This window comes from Oryx dammah, unplaced genomic scaffold (assembly GCF_014754425.2).
Source record: "Oryx dammah isolate SB20612 unplaced genomic scaffold, SCBI_Odam_1.1 HiC_scaffold_22, whole genome shotgun sequence".
Lineage (NCBI taxonomy): Eukaryota > Metazoa > Chordata > Mammalia > Artiodactyla > Bovidae > Oryx > Oryx dammah.
In genome coordinates, this window is record NW_024070206.1 from 28,980,200 (window position 1) to 28,996,515 (window position 16,316).

General features: G+C 43.2%; 1 protein-coding gene across 4 annotated transcripts in view; it reads left to right on the forward strand.

Annotated features, from left to right (window-relative positions):
- Positions 1 to 16,316, forward strand: part of LOC120881148 (laminin subunit alpha-3-like) — a 152,477-nt gene that overhangs the window by 82,170 nt on the left and 53,991 nt on the right. For all 4 annotated transcript variants that reach the window (XM_040264742.1, XM_040264739.1, XM_040264738.1 and 1 more), the window contains 4 exons: positions 2,141 to 2,221; positions 8,739 to 8,845; positions 12,164 to 12,214; positions 13,629 to 13,780. In XM_040264742.1, the coding sequence (XP_040120676.1) occupies positions 2,141 to 2,221; positions 8,739 to 8,845; positions 12,164 to 12,214; positions 13,629 to 13,780 (391 nt within the window). The remainder of the gene's footprint in view (positions 1 to 2,140; positions 2,222 to 8,738; positions 8,846 to 12,163; positions 12,215 to 13,628; positions 13,781 to 16,316) is intronic.

Genomic DNA, 16,316 nt, shown 5'->3' on the forward strand with positions numbered 1-16,316 from the left:
AAAAAACAGATGAGAAAACTCCTGTGATGATGAGTTTGTGGACAGTAAGAAGGCATGGATGGCTTGATTGCACTGAGAGAGAGCTGGCTGTGAGATGAGGTTGGTGGGACAGCTAGGATACAGATCCTGTACCTTTCAGGCTAGAGTAAGGCACTTGGATGTTAAGGATTTTTATCCTCAGTGTGATGGAAGCCACAGGACAGTTCTGAGCCTCAGAGAGATGTGATCTGCATTATCATCCAGGCTCCCGTAAGGTCAGTAGACTCTGTAGGTAGAAAGCCGTCATTTTCCTTTCGTGACAATCCATGTTCAGTTTGGCTTTGGCACTTTGTCCTACTCTTGCTCATCATCACATGTTCACTGTGAGTCCAGACAAAATATAAACAGGTAACCAAGTGAAGCAAGATTTGATTTGAAAAATCAGAATGATGGTGATCAAGTACCAGTAGTGCACAGGTTCAGGAGCAAGTGTGGACCACAAGGTGGGCTGATATCAGCTGATCTAGCAGAGAAATTGGCCAAGTCTTAAAATTATCAGAAGCTACCTGCCCAATGTGGCTTTTCTGGAGATGCATATTTGAAATATCCACCTGGGTTTGCTATCTGTGTGTTTGATACTCCTTAAACCTGCCCGGTCCTGTGGGTTTATTTGTAAAGGGATCTATCACTTGACACTTGCCCAGGCTTGTTTGGACAGAAGCTGGAGAGAGTAAAAAGCTGCAAGATGTTCACAGGGTGCTTGGGGAAAGCGTTTGATCTTTGGTTGCAAAGCATGTTATCATCAAGGTCAGCTTTCAGCTTCTGTGTAGTTGAAGTAACATGCAGTTCCTAGGATGTATCAGTAAAATCCTATTTTTATCTAATTCTCCTTCCAGCAATATTAATACTGCTGACAAATTTCTAACTGTCCCTTTAAAGGTGTAACTCTATGTCTATCTAATTGTCCAAGAGAAGCTTCCCAAATAAGAACTCTTTGAAACTTCCCTTGTGGTCGAGTGATTAGGAATCCACCTTCCAATTCAGGGGATGTAGGTTCAATACCTGGTTGGGGAACTAAGATCCCATATGCCACAGAGTGACTAAGCTCACATGCGTGCATGCTAAGTCGTGTCTGACTCTTTGCGACCCTAGGGAGCCCACCAGGCTCCTCTGTCCATGGGATTCTCCAGGCAGGCGTTCCTCCAAGGGATCTTCCTGACCCAAGGCTCAAACACGAGTCTCATGTCTCCTCCATTGGCAGGTGGGTTCTTTACCACTGGTACCACCTGGGGAGCCCAACTAAGTCCATGAGCCACAGCTAAGATCCAGCACACCCAAATAAATAAATAGTTTTAAAAATCAGAATTCTCTTACCAGCTAGTGATAAATGGAGTTATTTCCCCTCAGATCTATGTCAGTGGAATGTTCAGTGGTCATAGATGTTTCTTTGTAAGGCAACAAGGACTTTTTCATGGTCTCTTGGTTTTTTTTTTTTTAAAGAAGCTTCTATAAACACACCAGTTCAGAACTAAAAGAAAGAGAATAGAAGTTCCAACAACCTGATTGGAAAAGTGTGGAAATCACCAGGGACCATGTCCACAGAGCTAGCTGGGCCCAAGCATGCTCTGGGCTTTAGTCCCCTCTGGGACTCTGAGGGCACTCTGGGTGGGCCTGCCCCCACCCCCGAGCTCTCCACACACATACTTTTTCTTCCCAGAAGGGATTGTGCCCAGTATAAAATAAAAGAACTAGAATAAGCAAGGAGGGGAAAAAAATTTTTTTTAAAGAATCAGAACTCTCTGTTCTTCTCTTCTGCCCAGACTTGTTTGATTCCTTCCTTGTTATTTCTGGAAAAAGTGCTGTCGTCACCATCTCTTCCCAAGTGCGTTACTTTACTCTGTCTTAAGGGAAGGAACGGATTTCTCCAAGCCAAAAATAAAAATGCCTTCAGTCCCTATTCACCCAGATTTGCCCGATGTCAGCTGAAATCATTCATCATTCTCTCGACAAGTTTTGATGGGCAAAATTTTCTTCACATGAAAGGTACCTGGACCCTTGGTTTCCAGTTTCACTTCATGTGGCAAAAAATAATGAGCATAAAAACCTGTGGGTTTATGTTTCTACTGGGGCTTTTTTCTGTATATATTTTTTTTTTTTTAAGTTTTGCCACCGGCTGTGTTGTGACTGGGGAAAACGTCAAGTGCTTCTGCAAACCTGGATACACAGGAACACGCTGTGAAAGGTGGGTGCTGCCCTCCCCCATGCCCGCCTTCTCACCTCCTCCCCATCTCACAGGTGGGGTGGGCTCTGCGGGCAGGCTGCTGCAGGCACCCCAGGTGTGGGTGGGGCTCAGAGATTCGGTGGGGCCGCTGGTTTCTCTGAGGCTGGGAAAAGGTCTCTTGGGAAAAACACAAGACTGTCACTTCATAAATCATGAACTTCTTTCTCTTCCTTGCTTTGTACCTGTGGAAATTTGAGAATTAGGGCCAATATGTCATAGTCCTATATACTCCAGCCAATGCCCCTATATGCCCAAGTGCTTACATATATGCCTACATACCCCACTCCCACACACACTCCTGCCTGCCCTTTCCCAGACATATCTACATACTCCTACCACCATCGAAACGCACACTTCTATCCCCAGATATACACATCCCTGCTTGCCTGTACACAAACATGCAAGTCTACATACTCCCACACATGCACACACATCCATAGCCCTAGATTTGCCTACACACACTCCTGTTAATGCACACACGACATTAGGAACACTGGCAGGACAGTCTGTGTCTCACCCATTTCTGAATCCCTTAGTGCCTAGTGAGCTACTATTCATATAATAGGTATTTAGTAATGTTTGGGAAACAAAAGAATACATGTTACAGAATGGAAGGTATGTACTTGATTATAAATGCCGCAAAGTCAAGCTTGCATTTTTCCTGAACAATATTTCATAATTAGCTATTCTGCCCAGTTATTGTGAAGGGTACAAAAGATACTTGTCATCTAGACAGGAAGAGAGAATACACATACATTTATATCTGGGGAAGTAACAGTAAAATGAATCATATGGATAACATTTTAAAATTTAAAATAACTATCATAAGATCAGTACATAATTATAAAAAGTGTTATAAATTATGAAAATGATGTAAGACAGGTGCATGTATGCTAAGTTGTTTCAGTTGTGTCCGACTCTTTGCAGCCCCTTGGGTGTAGCCTGCCAGGCTCCTCTGTCCATGGGGATTCTCCAGGCAAAAATACTGGAATGGGTTGCCATGCCCTCCTCCAGGGGGATCTTCCCGACCCAGGGATCAAACCCATGTCTCTTACTATCTCCTGCATTGGCAGGTGAGTTCTTTACTGCTGGTGCCACCTGGGAATCCCCGTAAACTAGGTGAGCCAAAAGCTAATAAGGCAAAAAACTAGTAAGTACCACACCCTTACAATTGCCCTGTGCTCACGCCTGCCCACCTACAGTGCTGTTCATAGTTATTCTGCCTACAGAAAACCATGGTTAAAACTTGTTGAAGGGAATTCCCTGCTGGTCCCCTGGTTAGGATTCTGTGCTTGCACTGCAAGGGACACAGGTTCAGTCCCTAACTGGGGAACTAATATCCCACATGCAGCCCCCCCAAAAAAGTTGTTATATGTTTTTACATGTCAGTTTTATATGCACAGACTTTTTCTTTAAAAATAATGTAGTTTTCAGTTTTGCTTTTTGTTTGACTTATTTTCTCATTTAATTATATATTAGTAATCTGTTCCTTGCAGGGTGCCCTGGTGGCTCAGATAGTTAAGAATCTGCCTGCAGTGCAGGAGACCCAGGTACAATCCCTGGGTCAGGAAGATTCCCTGGAGAAAGAAATGTCAACCCACTCCAGTCTTCTTGCCCAGAGAATCCCATGGAGAGAGGGAGCCTGGTGGGCTACAGTCCACGGGGTCGCAAAGTGTCAGACGTGACTGAGTGGCTAACACTTTCATTTTCAGTCTGTTTCCATAATAATAAGTATTCATTGATAACATCATGTCAGGGCCAGGAAGTTCCACTTAAGTTCCATCATCCCCCCGACTCTTGGCCTTGGAGAAAGTTGGATATAAATGTTTATACCTATTTTGGTTTTTCGGTTTTATATCACCCCACTGTGAGGGATATGGGATCTTAGCTCCCCGATAAAGGATTGAACCCATCCCCCCTGCATTGGGAGGATGAAATCTTAACCACTGGACCCCCAGGGAAATCCCTGTTTTTGAACTTTTGTGGTTTTACTTCTTAGCTTCAAATCTCGATGTTAGTGAAATATTAAAACCTTGCCTTTTTTATGGTGTTGCTTCTCACATGGCAGATAGACTTAGGGTCAACATATAAGACAAAAATTGACCAGAGCTCAAATAACCTTGGCTACTCCAGTATTCTGTGTCTCCATAATCCAGGGGGACCATGCTGCATGAAATGTGCACAGCCTCTGGCTTCATCTGGAACCGTACTCTGTAGGAGGAAGTGCTCATGTGAGGAGAGGCACAGGGAGACCAGCCCAGCTGGAGGGGGAGCAGGCTCACGTCCCTCGTGTTATGCTCACCACAGGATGTGTGCTCACAGACTGATGGGGACACAGATTCCCATACGCTCATGCTCTCATCCCTCTTTGCCTGGGTACCATTAGATGAATTCACTGAAGCTTCTCCAGGGGATCTCACCAACCCAGGGATTGAACCCAGGTCTCCCGCATTGCAGGCAGATTCTTTACCAGCTGAGCCACTAGGGAAGGCATTCACTGAAGCTAAATGTGTACGAAGTTTCTGTATGGACTTGGGGATTTGTGCATTTTATTTGGTTCTTGTGCCATTATCACTTCTGAATCATTTCTGAAACTATAAAATGACTGACTATTTGGTTGAGCCAGGTTCCCTCCATAACCCTTAGTTAAATTTTTTCCTGGCCTATTCTGGCATATTGTTTTTCTGGATAAATTTAGAAGAGTTTTACCAAATTAAAAAAAGCACACACAAAATCAATTCAACTGAATTTTATTGTAAGAGGGGCTACTGTGGACTAGGGATATCAGAAACATTTTATGGACAAGGTGGGACTTACGTAGGTCGAGAGGATGGCTAGAACCCAGTGGAGCTGGGAGGTGGAGCTGGAAGACAGCTCAGGTCAGGGAAGTAATGTAAGCAAGTCAAAGGGCCTCGAGGGTACCTGCCATGAGTGGAAGAGGGGACACCCTTTTTATGGGCATGAGCTGAGGGTCTGGACAGTATCCCATGGTAAAAAGGAGCAATTCAAATTTTTTCTGTTTTTCATTTCTGCAAGGGGAACCTAGCTCACGTTTGTCTCACATCTATTAGTCATTCTTCAGTGAAAAATGGATGGAGATCCTAGTATCTGCCTGGCACTGTGCTGAGCATTAGAGACACAGGAGCAACCAGAACACAGACTCTGCCCTCAAGGGTTTTCCAGTCTAGTGGTGAATAGGCATACAAAGGGCTGTTGAAATAGAGAAAGTGAAAGTGTTAATCACTCAGTCGAGTCCGACTCTTTGTGACCCCATAAACTGTAGCCCACCAGGCTCCTCTGTCCATGAGATTCTCCAGGTAAGCATCCTGGAGCAGGTTGCCATTCCCTTCTCCAGGGGATCTACCCAACACAGGTCTCCTATATTGCAGGTGAATTCTTTACAGCCTAAGTCACCAGGGTAAGCCCTAAAACAGAGGGAACTGGGCTAAGTCAGGCTGCAACAGGAGGGGCATCCCACTAGAACTGAAGGGGGAGGGACAGAAGGGGCAGCCACCCTGAGTGAGACAGGAAGGATGGGTAGAGTGGGGAGTGGGCCTGGAAGGGCCTTCCAGTCTCCGTGATTTGAAAGCTATGGGGCAGCTGGGATAGGCTTCCTAATTTAATACTCTGTACAGTTCTTCTCAAACAGTGAAGTGGAAAACAGCACCAGTCTGGAGGAGACATCCATTTGGCAGGCAGCCGATTGGAAAAGGGAAATTCTTAATTAACAGTAGTCTCAGCTTAGGTTTGTTACATTTGATCATACATCAAGGAAGGAAGTATTGTTTAAAAAAGAAACAAACAAACAAACAAAAAGAATAAAAAAGAAACAAAACTTTTCCATCGCTAGAAATGTTTCTATCGCTTCTCAGCCTTTTGGCTAACATCAAGTGTAAAAAACTTTTCTACAGTTTAATGCCATTTTAATGTCAAATTTTCTCACTTGTTAGACATTTATTGAGCACCCACTCTGTGCCAGGCTGCCAGGCATCATCAGCCACTCGTGGTTAGCTCTGCAATGATAAATACAAGCACAGTGTGGAGTGAAGAATAAGGATGTATGCAGGAGAGCTGGACAGAGGGTGGGGGAGGGGCAGGGCAGGGTTCCCAGCTCACATTCCAGACCGCCCCTGCCCCCTCCGCCACCAACCCCATGCTCTGGGACAAGTTTCCCCCTCAGCTGTTCAGAGCCACAGATGACAGAAGCTCTCTCAGCTCTTCATTTGCTGTACCAGTGTAGTCTATGAAATCAGGAAGTTTTACTCTAGTCCATTGTGTTTAGCCACTATCATGGCTAAATAAGAAGAAAGGCACCAGTTCAGTTCAGTCACTCAGTCGTGTCCAACTCTTTGGGACCCCGTGAACCGCAGCACACCAGGCCTCCCTGTCCACCACCAACTCCTGGAGTCCACCCAAACCCATGTCCATTGAGTTGGTGATGCCATCCAACCATCTCATCCTCTGTCATCCCCTTCTCCTCCTGCCCTCAATCTTTCCCAGCATCAGAGTCTTTTCAAATTACCTTACTTAAAGTTACATAAATATTCCAGGAATTTTATTCTGCTTTGCAAGATTAAGGAAGAAGCAGAATAAAATTTCTGGAATATTTATGTAACTTTAAGTAAGGTATTTTGTAAATATGTATCTTTTACGTAGAAAGTTTAGATACAAGTGAGACACCTGAAGAAAAAGTATTTTAAACCGAGATCTTTTGGGTAGCATGGTTAGAAGGCAGAATATGGGGCTGGCCACTTCAAGGAAAGCCCTATTATTAGGACAGCCTGCTTAGTAGACTTGGATGAGCCACCTCAACTTGGTTACCTTCCTGGGGAATACATGGGTTCTCTACTTCCTATCCACTTTCTGAAATGTAGTCATTCCAAATGATACCAATTAATACATACATACCATTACATGAATATTTTCATCATGTCTTAAAATGGTAGTAGCTGCCTTTTACTGAGTGTCTGTTATATGCAGGCATTGTACTAGATTCTTTACTGCTTTATCTTTTATCTTATATCCATCCACCAAAATAGATATAGTTAGTACAATTTTTCATTCATTCATTCAGCATGTATTTATATCTGATACCTAATATGTGGCCAGGCACTGTCCCAGGTGCTAAGGATATATCAGTGAGCAAAACAGCCTCCCAAAATCACATCCTCATGGAGCTTACATTTTTATAAGAGGAGTAGATGAAGAAGTGGAAGCTTGTGGGGTTCAGATAAGCCCAAGATTACACACACGGTGATGAAAGCAGGAATCCATGCAGCGAGATCTTACTGACTCCAAACCTGTGTCCTTTGCACTATATCACCAGTTTATCCATTGAAAAAGCGTATTTAAACTGCCTGGAAATTCTTTGATACGAAGCTTAAATTTGGGTTGCATGCCTGCTCAGTCGCTTCAGTCATGTCCAGCTGTTTGTGACCCCATAGACAGTAGCCTGCCAGGCTTCTCTCTATGGGATTCTCCAGCCAAGAATGCTGGAGTGAGTTGCCATTTCTTCTGCCAGGGAATCTTTTCACCCCTGGGATCGAACCCTTGCCTCCTATGTCTCCTGCATTGGCAGGCAGAATTCTTTACCACTAGTGCCACATGGGAAACCATAAATTTTGAGAAGAGAGTCAAATGCCATGTTTCCTTGATTCTATCAGTTCCATTGATAATAAGACAACACACACATACCAACTTAATGACAATTTTGGGGGGGGGTGAGTAATAGAGTACAAGTGGAACTTTGCTAATGAACAGAAATATTTTGATTTACCTCCCAGTTCCAGAAACATTAACATGGGTTTGTTTTATTGTTTGAGAAAAGTAGAAACTCACCATCAAGGAAATATGATCTTTTATAAATAAGGAACTGACATCTCATCACTAAATCATCTAGAATAATAAGGCCTCAGGCCAAGGTAGCAGCTGTAACTGCTCAGTTATTTAAGCCCCTTATGTACATCACTGCAGTAATTAATGCAAATAAATGTGAATTATGCAGAGTTGGAATAGTACAATAAGAAATATTAATAAAATCCCCCTTTATGCAAAAAATTGAAATTATATGAATTTTCCTTTTTTTACCTTTGAGGAAATTAGCTGTAAATTAAGCAGTATGTAATTGTGTGATATCTTCAGAAATTCAGTTCTTGCATAAAATTCACCCATCCCTAATTTCCATACTGGTCAGACCAGTGACTCCTGTTTGTGTTTTGTTCACCTGCCATTTGGCTGTAGGTATGTCATCTGTGTATCAAGGGGGAAGGGAGAAATCTCTGCCTGCCTCCCACCTTCACCATCCCCATTCAAGTCACAAATATCTCTACTGAGATACATTCACTCATGCAAATCTATGTCAGCCTTTTCTCCCATAGGGCTACGATATCCCAAACAGGGAGCTGGAAGTTGAGAAAACTGGGTGGAGTCAATGACTCATTCTTTGGGTGTTTCCTCTCTTTTTCTGTATTCTGTGTAGGTGTGCTCCTGGATATTTTGGAAATCCCCAGAAATTTGGAGGCAGCTGCCAGCCATGCAATTGTAACAGCAATGGCCAGTTGGGCAGTTGTGACCCCCTGAACGGAGGTAAGATCAACTCACACCTCTGTTAACCTACCTTTATCAAACTGGTATATCATAGCAGGCAAAGAAGCCAGACAGACCTTTTCAGGAAGCATGCACACAACTGCACGTAACAAATTGTGCCCTTGTTTTGACAAAGTTGGGAATGCTTAGGTAGTACTCACAGCTTTGATGAATAACTTAACTTCAAGTAGGTTGTTTTTTTTTTAAGGTAAATAGTTTTTTAAAACTTCTTTAATTATAGCCCAAATAACTTTAGACCCTATTTTCAGTGATTTTGGTGAGATCTCTCTTTGCCATTATAAGGTTATTCTCTCATCAGCTTCCTTTTTGTGTGTATCTGAAGAATTCAAAGTGCTCTTCTCCTAAAGCAGTAACTGTTCTAGAACGTGAGTGTATAATTGAGATGGATTTTACCTACCAGGAAAAAGACATTAACTGGAAGTTAGTATAGATGAATTAGGAGAAAAAGGAAGCTGGGGAAAAAAGAGAGAGTCTCCGTTTCCCTCTTTGAAGGAAAATATTTGTTGTCGTTCGGTCGCTAAGTCGTGTCCAGCTGCAGCACGCCAGGCTTCCCAATCCACTGTCTCCTGGAGTTTGCTCAGACTCTTGTCTGTTTTGTCAGTGATGGCATCCAACCTCCTCATCCTCTGTCTAATGAAGAATATTAATGGATTTATCAAGAAAACGACATTGATATAGTACAATACCAAATCCTTAGATAAAATCTCTCATCTTATAGACAAGGTTAAAGAACTACACCCTGGATGCGTGGATTAGATCTGCTCAAATGACTGTTCCCAAAGGACTGCAGAGTAAATGGCTCCTTGTCAGTCTAGAATTAGGTGCCTGCTGTCACTCTTTGGGGCTTTGTGTGAGCTCCATCTTGTTCAATATCGTTGACCTGAATGGAAATATAGAAGGCCTGCCCACTCAGTTATCAGATGAGGCAAAGTTGGAGGAGCCAGAAAACACCTCCTATGACATTTAGAATAAAACAGGTCCTCAGCAGCCTGGAGTGAGGGGCCAGTTCTAACCAGACAAAATTATGTTGAGGCTTGCATGTGGTCAGTCCTGTAGTGGTGAGTGAGTCACGGCTAAGGTTTCAGTCGGTGGTGAGTTTGATATGAATCAAGAGAGTGGCCCCTTAGACGCCTCGTACTGCCTCCACCAAGTTCTGGTGTCCAGAACCAGGTGGCGTACTGTTCCCTGGTCCGCTGCCCATGCAGGTCCTCCGTGGGGGGTGGGGGGGCCTGGGGGTTTGTCTTTACAAAGCAGTAGACACACTTCAGAAAGACAGTGAAGCTGGAAAGGGACCTGTAGCCCTGTGGAGAGGGCAGCGGAGAGTGGACTTGGAAAGACAGATCTGAAATGGGCACGTGTGGGAGGAGGGTGGGTCTCGTTCTATGTGACTTAGGCACTGCAACTCGCTTCCGGGAGTGGAAGCGAGAGGGAGGCCTATCATAAATCATTCCAAATAGGAAGTGTCAGATGTTTAAAGATGAAAAGGACTGGCTTAAAAGGAGATGAGTTCTACTGTCTCTGGAGGTCCTTGGAGGTGGTCAGGAGAAGTTTCAACATCAAACACATCATACTTTGAGAGGGATGCCTTTTCAAGCCTCCTTGTCCCTACTCTAATAACAAAAATAAGCAACCTGAAATGAGGATGGTAACTATTTGTTCCTCGAATGGAATAAAATGTTCACACATGAGACACATTTGTCCCTGTGGGATTCCCTCCCCTCACCCCTTTTTCATTCATTCTTTTTTTTTTTCTACCTAGTAACAAATTCCTTGGTGGTCAAAACTCAAACTTGTTGAGAAAATTGCACTGATAAATCAGTCCTCCTCATAAGTCAAGTTCCCCATAGACTGTCCAAGGTGCTGTATTTGCAGAAGTCTATGAAGGAAATAAAACCTTGTTTCCTGCCTATAAGGAGTTCACAGTCTAATTGAGGAAATAAGGTGACACAGCTATACGTATATATTGTTGTTGTTCAGTCACCCAGGCCTGTCTGACTCTTTGTGACCCCATGGACTGCAGCACGCCAGGCCTCCCTGTCCCTCACCATCTCCCAGAGTTTGCCCAAGTTCATGTTGATTGCATCCAGTGATGCCACCTAGCCATCTCATCCTCTGACAACCTCTTCTTCTGCCCTCAGTCTTTCCCAGCATCAGGGACTTTTCCAATGAGTCTTTTGTTCATATCAGATGACCAAAATACTGGAGCTTCAGCTTTAGCATCAGTCCTTCTTATATATACATGTAAGAGTGAATAAAAGGGTTTTTTAAAAAAAGATGAGTAAGAGAAACCTATGATTACATATAATAAATTAAAGTGTATGCAAATATACACTGGGACACATTGATTGTCTTTGAGTGGTAGGATCAAGGATAATGTTTTATCTCATTTTTCTGATCTTTCCAAATTTTCCATAGTAAACTTATATATTTTTTTTATGATGGAAAGCAAACATGGTTTAAAACATATCTATATACAGACAAAGTGTAGAGTATTGCCTGCCATTGAGAACACACCTGAAAGCCTCCTTGTTGCATGTCTAAGAAAGTTTCGAGTTTCGAGTTTCCCTTTGATGAAGTTAGATGGTTTTTCAGAGAGAAATGAGAAGACATTTCAGTATTAAGGATGCATGGTATGGGGAAAGGAGTAGAAGTTAGTGGAGTGAAGAATGTCCAAGGATGACCATTAGGCTTTCCTGCCTGTAGCTGAGAACCTCAAGATTCAGCATGTGCACGTGATAGTTGGTGAAGCTAGTCCAGTGTGTGTGCATATGTTGTGAAATGTGTCTACCTCCCCCGCAGGACCATTACGTTCCCTGACCATTAAGGAGCATTGAACCTGCGCCTATAGACAGCAGAGACTTTGTCTTCTATCTTTGTATTCCTGCCCCTAGCACTGGGCCATGGAGCTTAGGAAGTCAAAGGCACTCAGTGAGTGTTAATTGAATGTTCTTGAATGATATTGGAAGAGATATCACCAGTTGTATAAGAGGCCACCAAATGAAGGCAACAGTAACAAGTTGGAGTGTTAACTTCATAGGAATCACATGACTGTTTGGAGAGAAGAAACAATATATCATCAGAGAGGCCACAAGAGACGTTCCTGCAGCCAGACTGCTGGGATCCAAGACAGCTCTCAGAACAGTGGCCCTAGGGAAGGAGGGAGAAGGGAAGAGCTGGCGATACTGGGTGGTTGGGTGACTGAAATTTTCTGAAACTAGCTTTCCTAAAAGCCAAGTTAAAAAGTACATGAAGAGTAAGTTTAGTACCACTGCCTTCTTTGTTTACTCCTCATTTCAGACTGCATAAGCCAGGAACCCAAAGATAGTGGTCCCGGAGAAGAATGTGATGGTGAGTAAAGAAAGTGCCCCCTCCTTTCCAGGTTGTGGGGTTCAGCTTCAGGTCTGTGAACCCCAGACTGTGACATGGGAAAGCACTGGTGGGAGGAGGTGGAAGGAGGGCTGCCTGTGTGCTAAGTCGCCTCAGTCATCTCGACTCTGGGCTACCCCGTGGGCTGAAGCCCACTAGGCTCTTCAGTCCGTGGGATTCTCCAGGCAAGAATACTGGAGTGGGTTGCCATGCCCTCCTCCAGCAGGGCTACTTAGGGTCAAATCCAGTCTCTGCCAACTAATATCTGTATGATCTCATGCCAGTGACCTTGCTTCTTCAAGCCTGTTTCATCATTTGTACAATGGTAAAACTGAGGTTGATAGTAACTATACTAACCTCATATAGTTGTTGGAAAAATGCTTATGAATCCCTTATCATGATTCCTTGTAAATAGCAAGCACTCAATAAATAAAAGCTATTTATTATTCATTTCCCCACATACAAAATTAGCAACAAGTTGCATAGGTTAACCATTTATTTGCCCAGTTGTGTTGATATACAGTTGACATGCAACATTGAATTAAAGTCTACAACATAATGATTTGATATATGTATAGGTTGTGAGATGATCGCCACAGTTAGTTAACGTCTATCAACTCACACAGTTACAGATTTTCTTCTGTGTATTAAGAATTTTAAGATCTACTTTTTTAGTGATTTTCAAATATATAATAGAGCCCTAAACTATAGTCGTCATGCTGTACATTTTACATGCTAAGTTACTTCTCTTGTTTTTTGTTTTTTAAAATGTTTTTCTTGGAGTATAGTTGCTTTACAATCTTGTGTTAGTTTCTGCTGTACAGTGACGTGAATCAGTTATATACATACACGTGTGTGCCCTCTGCCTGGGGTCTCCCTCCTGCCCCCACCCCATCCACCCCTCTAGGTCATCACAGAGCACTGAGCCGGGCTCGCGTCCCTATCCGGCAGGTTCCCAGTAGCTAGCTACTTTGCCCAGGGTGGTGTAAATGTCAATGCTACGCCCCCATTCGTCCCACTCTCCCCTCCCCCTCTTTGTCCATTCTCTGCATCTGCATCTCTGTACCTGCCCTGCAAATAGGTTCATCTGTACCATTTTCTAGATTCCACACATATGCGTGAATATACAATATTTGTTTTCCTCTCTAACTGGACGTTTGTACCTTTTGACCATCCTCACTCATTCTCCGCACTGCACCATTTCTTTGTCAAATGCTCCCGCCTAGAGATCTCCCTTTTTCAGAATTGCATCCTTCTCTGAGCAGTCCCGGATGGTGATTTCTGCCTGTGATGGGCTATGTGTAGGTTAACTGGGCTGCTGTGCGGCCCTGGGGCTTGGTCTGCATTCCTGTGGCTCCAGCCTGCAGCACGTGTGCCTCTGATTGTGGCCCCACAGATTGTGACAGCTGTGTGATGACGCTCTTGAACGACCTGGCCACCATGGACGACGAGCTGCGCCTGGTCAAGTCTCAGCTGCAGGGCCTGAGTGTCAGCGCAGGGACCCTGGAGCAGATAAGGCGCTTGGAGGCCCAGACCAAGGACTTGAGGGTAAGTGCCCCTGGGTCCCACACGATGCCTGGCCCAGAGCAGTTACTCGGTGGATTCACAGATGCTGCGTGAATGAATACTCCTCATGCAGGGAGGAGTGGGGAGCTTGGCTCCCCTTAAGGTTCAGGGCGGTGGTCCTTCCTCTGCTCTAAATGAAGATAGATTTCTCCTGGTGAAAAGTACAGTGAACACAGAACGCTGACACTTCTAAGTGAACATTCCTTACGTACTAAATGTTTCTGGTCCCATTTTTCTCATAGTCTTTATCTCAGTATCTAGTGTTCAGAAGATTCAAACGCGAATTTTGGTAAAATTGTCAATAATTCTTTTTTAAATGTTTGGTGGAATTTTCCAGTGAAGCCATGTGGGCCTGGAGTTTTCTTTGTTAAATGTTTTTCTTTTAATTTAACTACCAGATCAATTAAAAATAGGTATTGGACAATTAGGATTATTTGTTTCTTTTTGAATGATATTTGGTAATATGTGCCTTTCAAGTAATTTTTTCATTTCACATAAATTATCAATACCAAATATATTGACATATAATTGTTTATAATTTTTCCTTATTATCCTTCTAATATCTGCAAAGTCTGTAGTGATGCTTTCTCATTTATTCCGGTTATTGGTCATTTGTGTCTTATCTCTTTTTTTTATTATTCTGGCTAGAGGTTTATCAGTGTTATTGATCTTTTTATTTCATTGATTTCTGTTGTTTTTCAGCTTTCAATTTCATTGATTTCTGTTCTTATCCATATCTTTTCTTCCTTCTGCTTGCTTTGGGTTTAGTTTGCTATTCATTATCTAGTTTCTTAAGATAAAAGCTTGTTTCCTGATCCAAAACATTTCTTAACATAAGCATTTAATGCTATAAGTTTTCCCCTAAGCAGTACCTTAGCTGTATCCCACACATTTTTAGTGTCAGTTTCCATTTCCATTCAGTTCAAAAGATTTTCTGATTCCCCTTGTGACATATCTTTGATCGCTAGGTTATTTAGAACTATATTGTTTAATTTCCAAACTGAAGATTTTCCAGTTAACTCTCTATTAATTGATTTCTAGTTTAACTCTGTTGGGATCAGAGAAAATGCTTTATGATTCCATCTCTCTTTAAGTATGTTGATACCTGTTTCATAGCTCAGAACATGGTCATCTTGGAGAATGTTCTATGTACACTTGGAAAGAAGGTAGCCAAGAGGGTATCCTGAGAAGTATTGGGGCTGAAAGTGCCCCATGGGCTGGAGTCAGGCTTCCTGGCTGGGGGGAATGGGGACTTTTCTGCCTACAAGTGAAGGCTGAAGAAACAAACTTGAAACTGCCCAGTTCCCATTGTTAGAGAATTGTATGAGAACTAGGAAAGCTACAGCCTTATAGCCAGGAGGTGGACAAGATTCACAGACCAGGATTTGTGTTGCAATGTGACATTGTCAGCATCACCATAGTGTGCAAGTCCAAAGCTGCCGACGTAAGACCTGGTCCTAGACTGGGGGGGGCCTGGAGCGGGAGTGATGATGACCCTGAGATCACTGGACAGGACACGAGATAGTTCAGGACACAAGAGACCCTCTCAGAATGAGCCTGAAAACACTGTGAAAGATAATGAGAAAGACATGCAGCAGAAGCAGCAGTCATGTGATGAGTCCCTGTAGCAAAAACAGAAATCACAGGACAGTCTGAAAACTACTTTACAGGGTGACATCCAGTGAAAGAAACAAGAAATTAGAAAAACTTTTAAAACACAAGAACCCAAACAAGAAGAGGTAAATGTGAGAGGATCTAGTTTAAAACTCACAGAAAATTTAAAAAATCTACTCAAAAGTAAAAAAATTCAGGAGGTGAGATGAACCCTAAGCTAGTAGGGAAAATTAAATTAAGGGCTTTTGGAATGAAGGCTGCTTCGAAACCCTTAGTGGCTCTGGTTGAGTACCTACAGGAAAAATAAATAGTGCTGGGAAATATGGTTCTTTTCCATCCCGTTAGGGTAATTCTAGTGCATGGTTAGCAGGCTCTTGCCTGGAAATCCCATGGGCGGAGGAGCCTGGTAGGCTGCAGTCCATGGGGTTGCGAAAAGTCGGACACGACTGAAGTGACTTAGCAGCAGCAGCAGCAGGAGGCTAATATGGAGAGGAGAGGGCAAAAGCCTTTATGTGTTCAGAGGGGGAAAAAAAGGCACTTTAGTGACCGATGTCATCAATATAGTCTTGCACTTTTTCAAGGAAGGGACGGGACGAACATTGCGGTATCCATCCTGTGCCCAGGGCCCTGTGCTAAGTGCTTTCCTTAAATCTGACAACACCCTGTGAGGAAAATAGTGCTATTTTTTACAGGTGTGTAAAAGCCAAGTAACTTGCCTACAGTCACACAGCTAGTATGTGGTGGTTCTAGAAGAATTCACGCCAAGACGAAATTTTAAAGAGTATGTTCACCCACTATACCTCTTATCCAGGTGTTCTGACCTGTGGTCGTGTGCTTCGTTTTTCTGCAACACAGTTAAAATAAAACCATCTTCTTGCAATATCACACAAACACTGTGAAAACT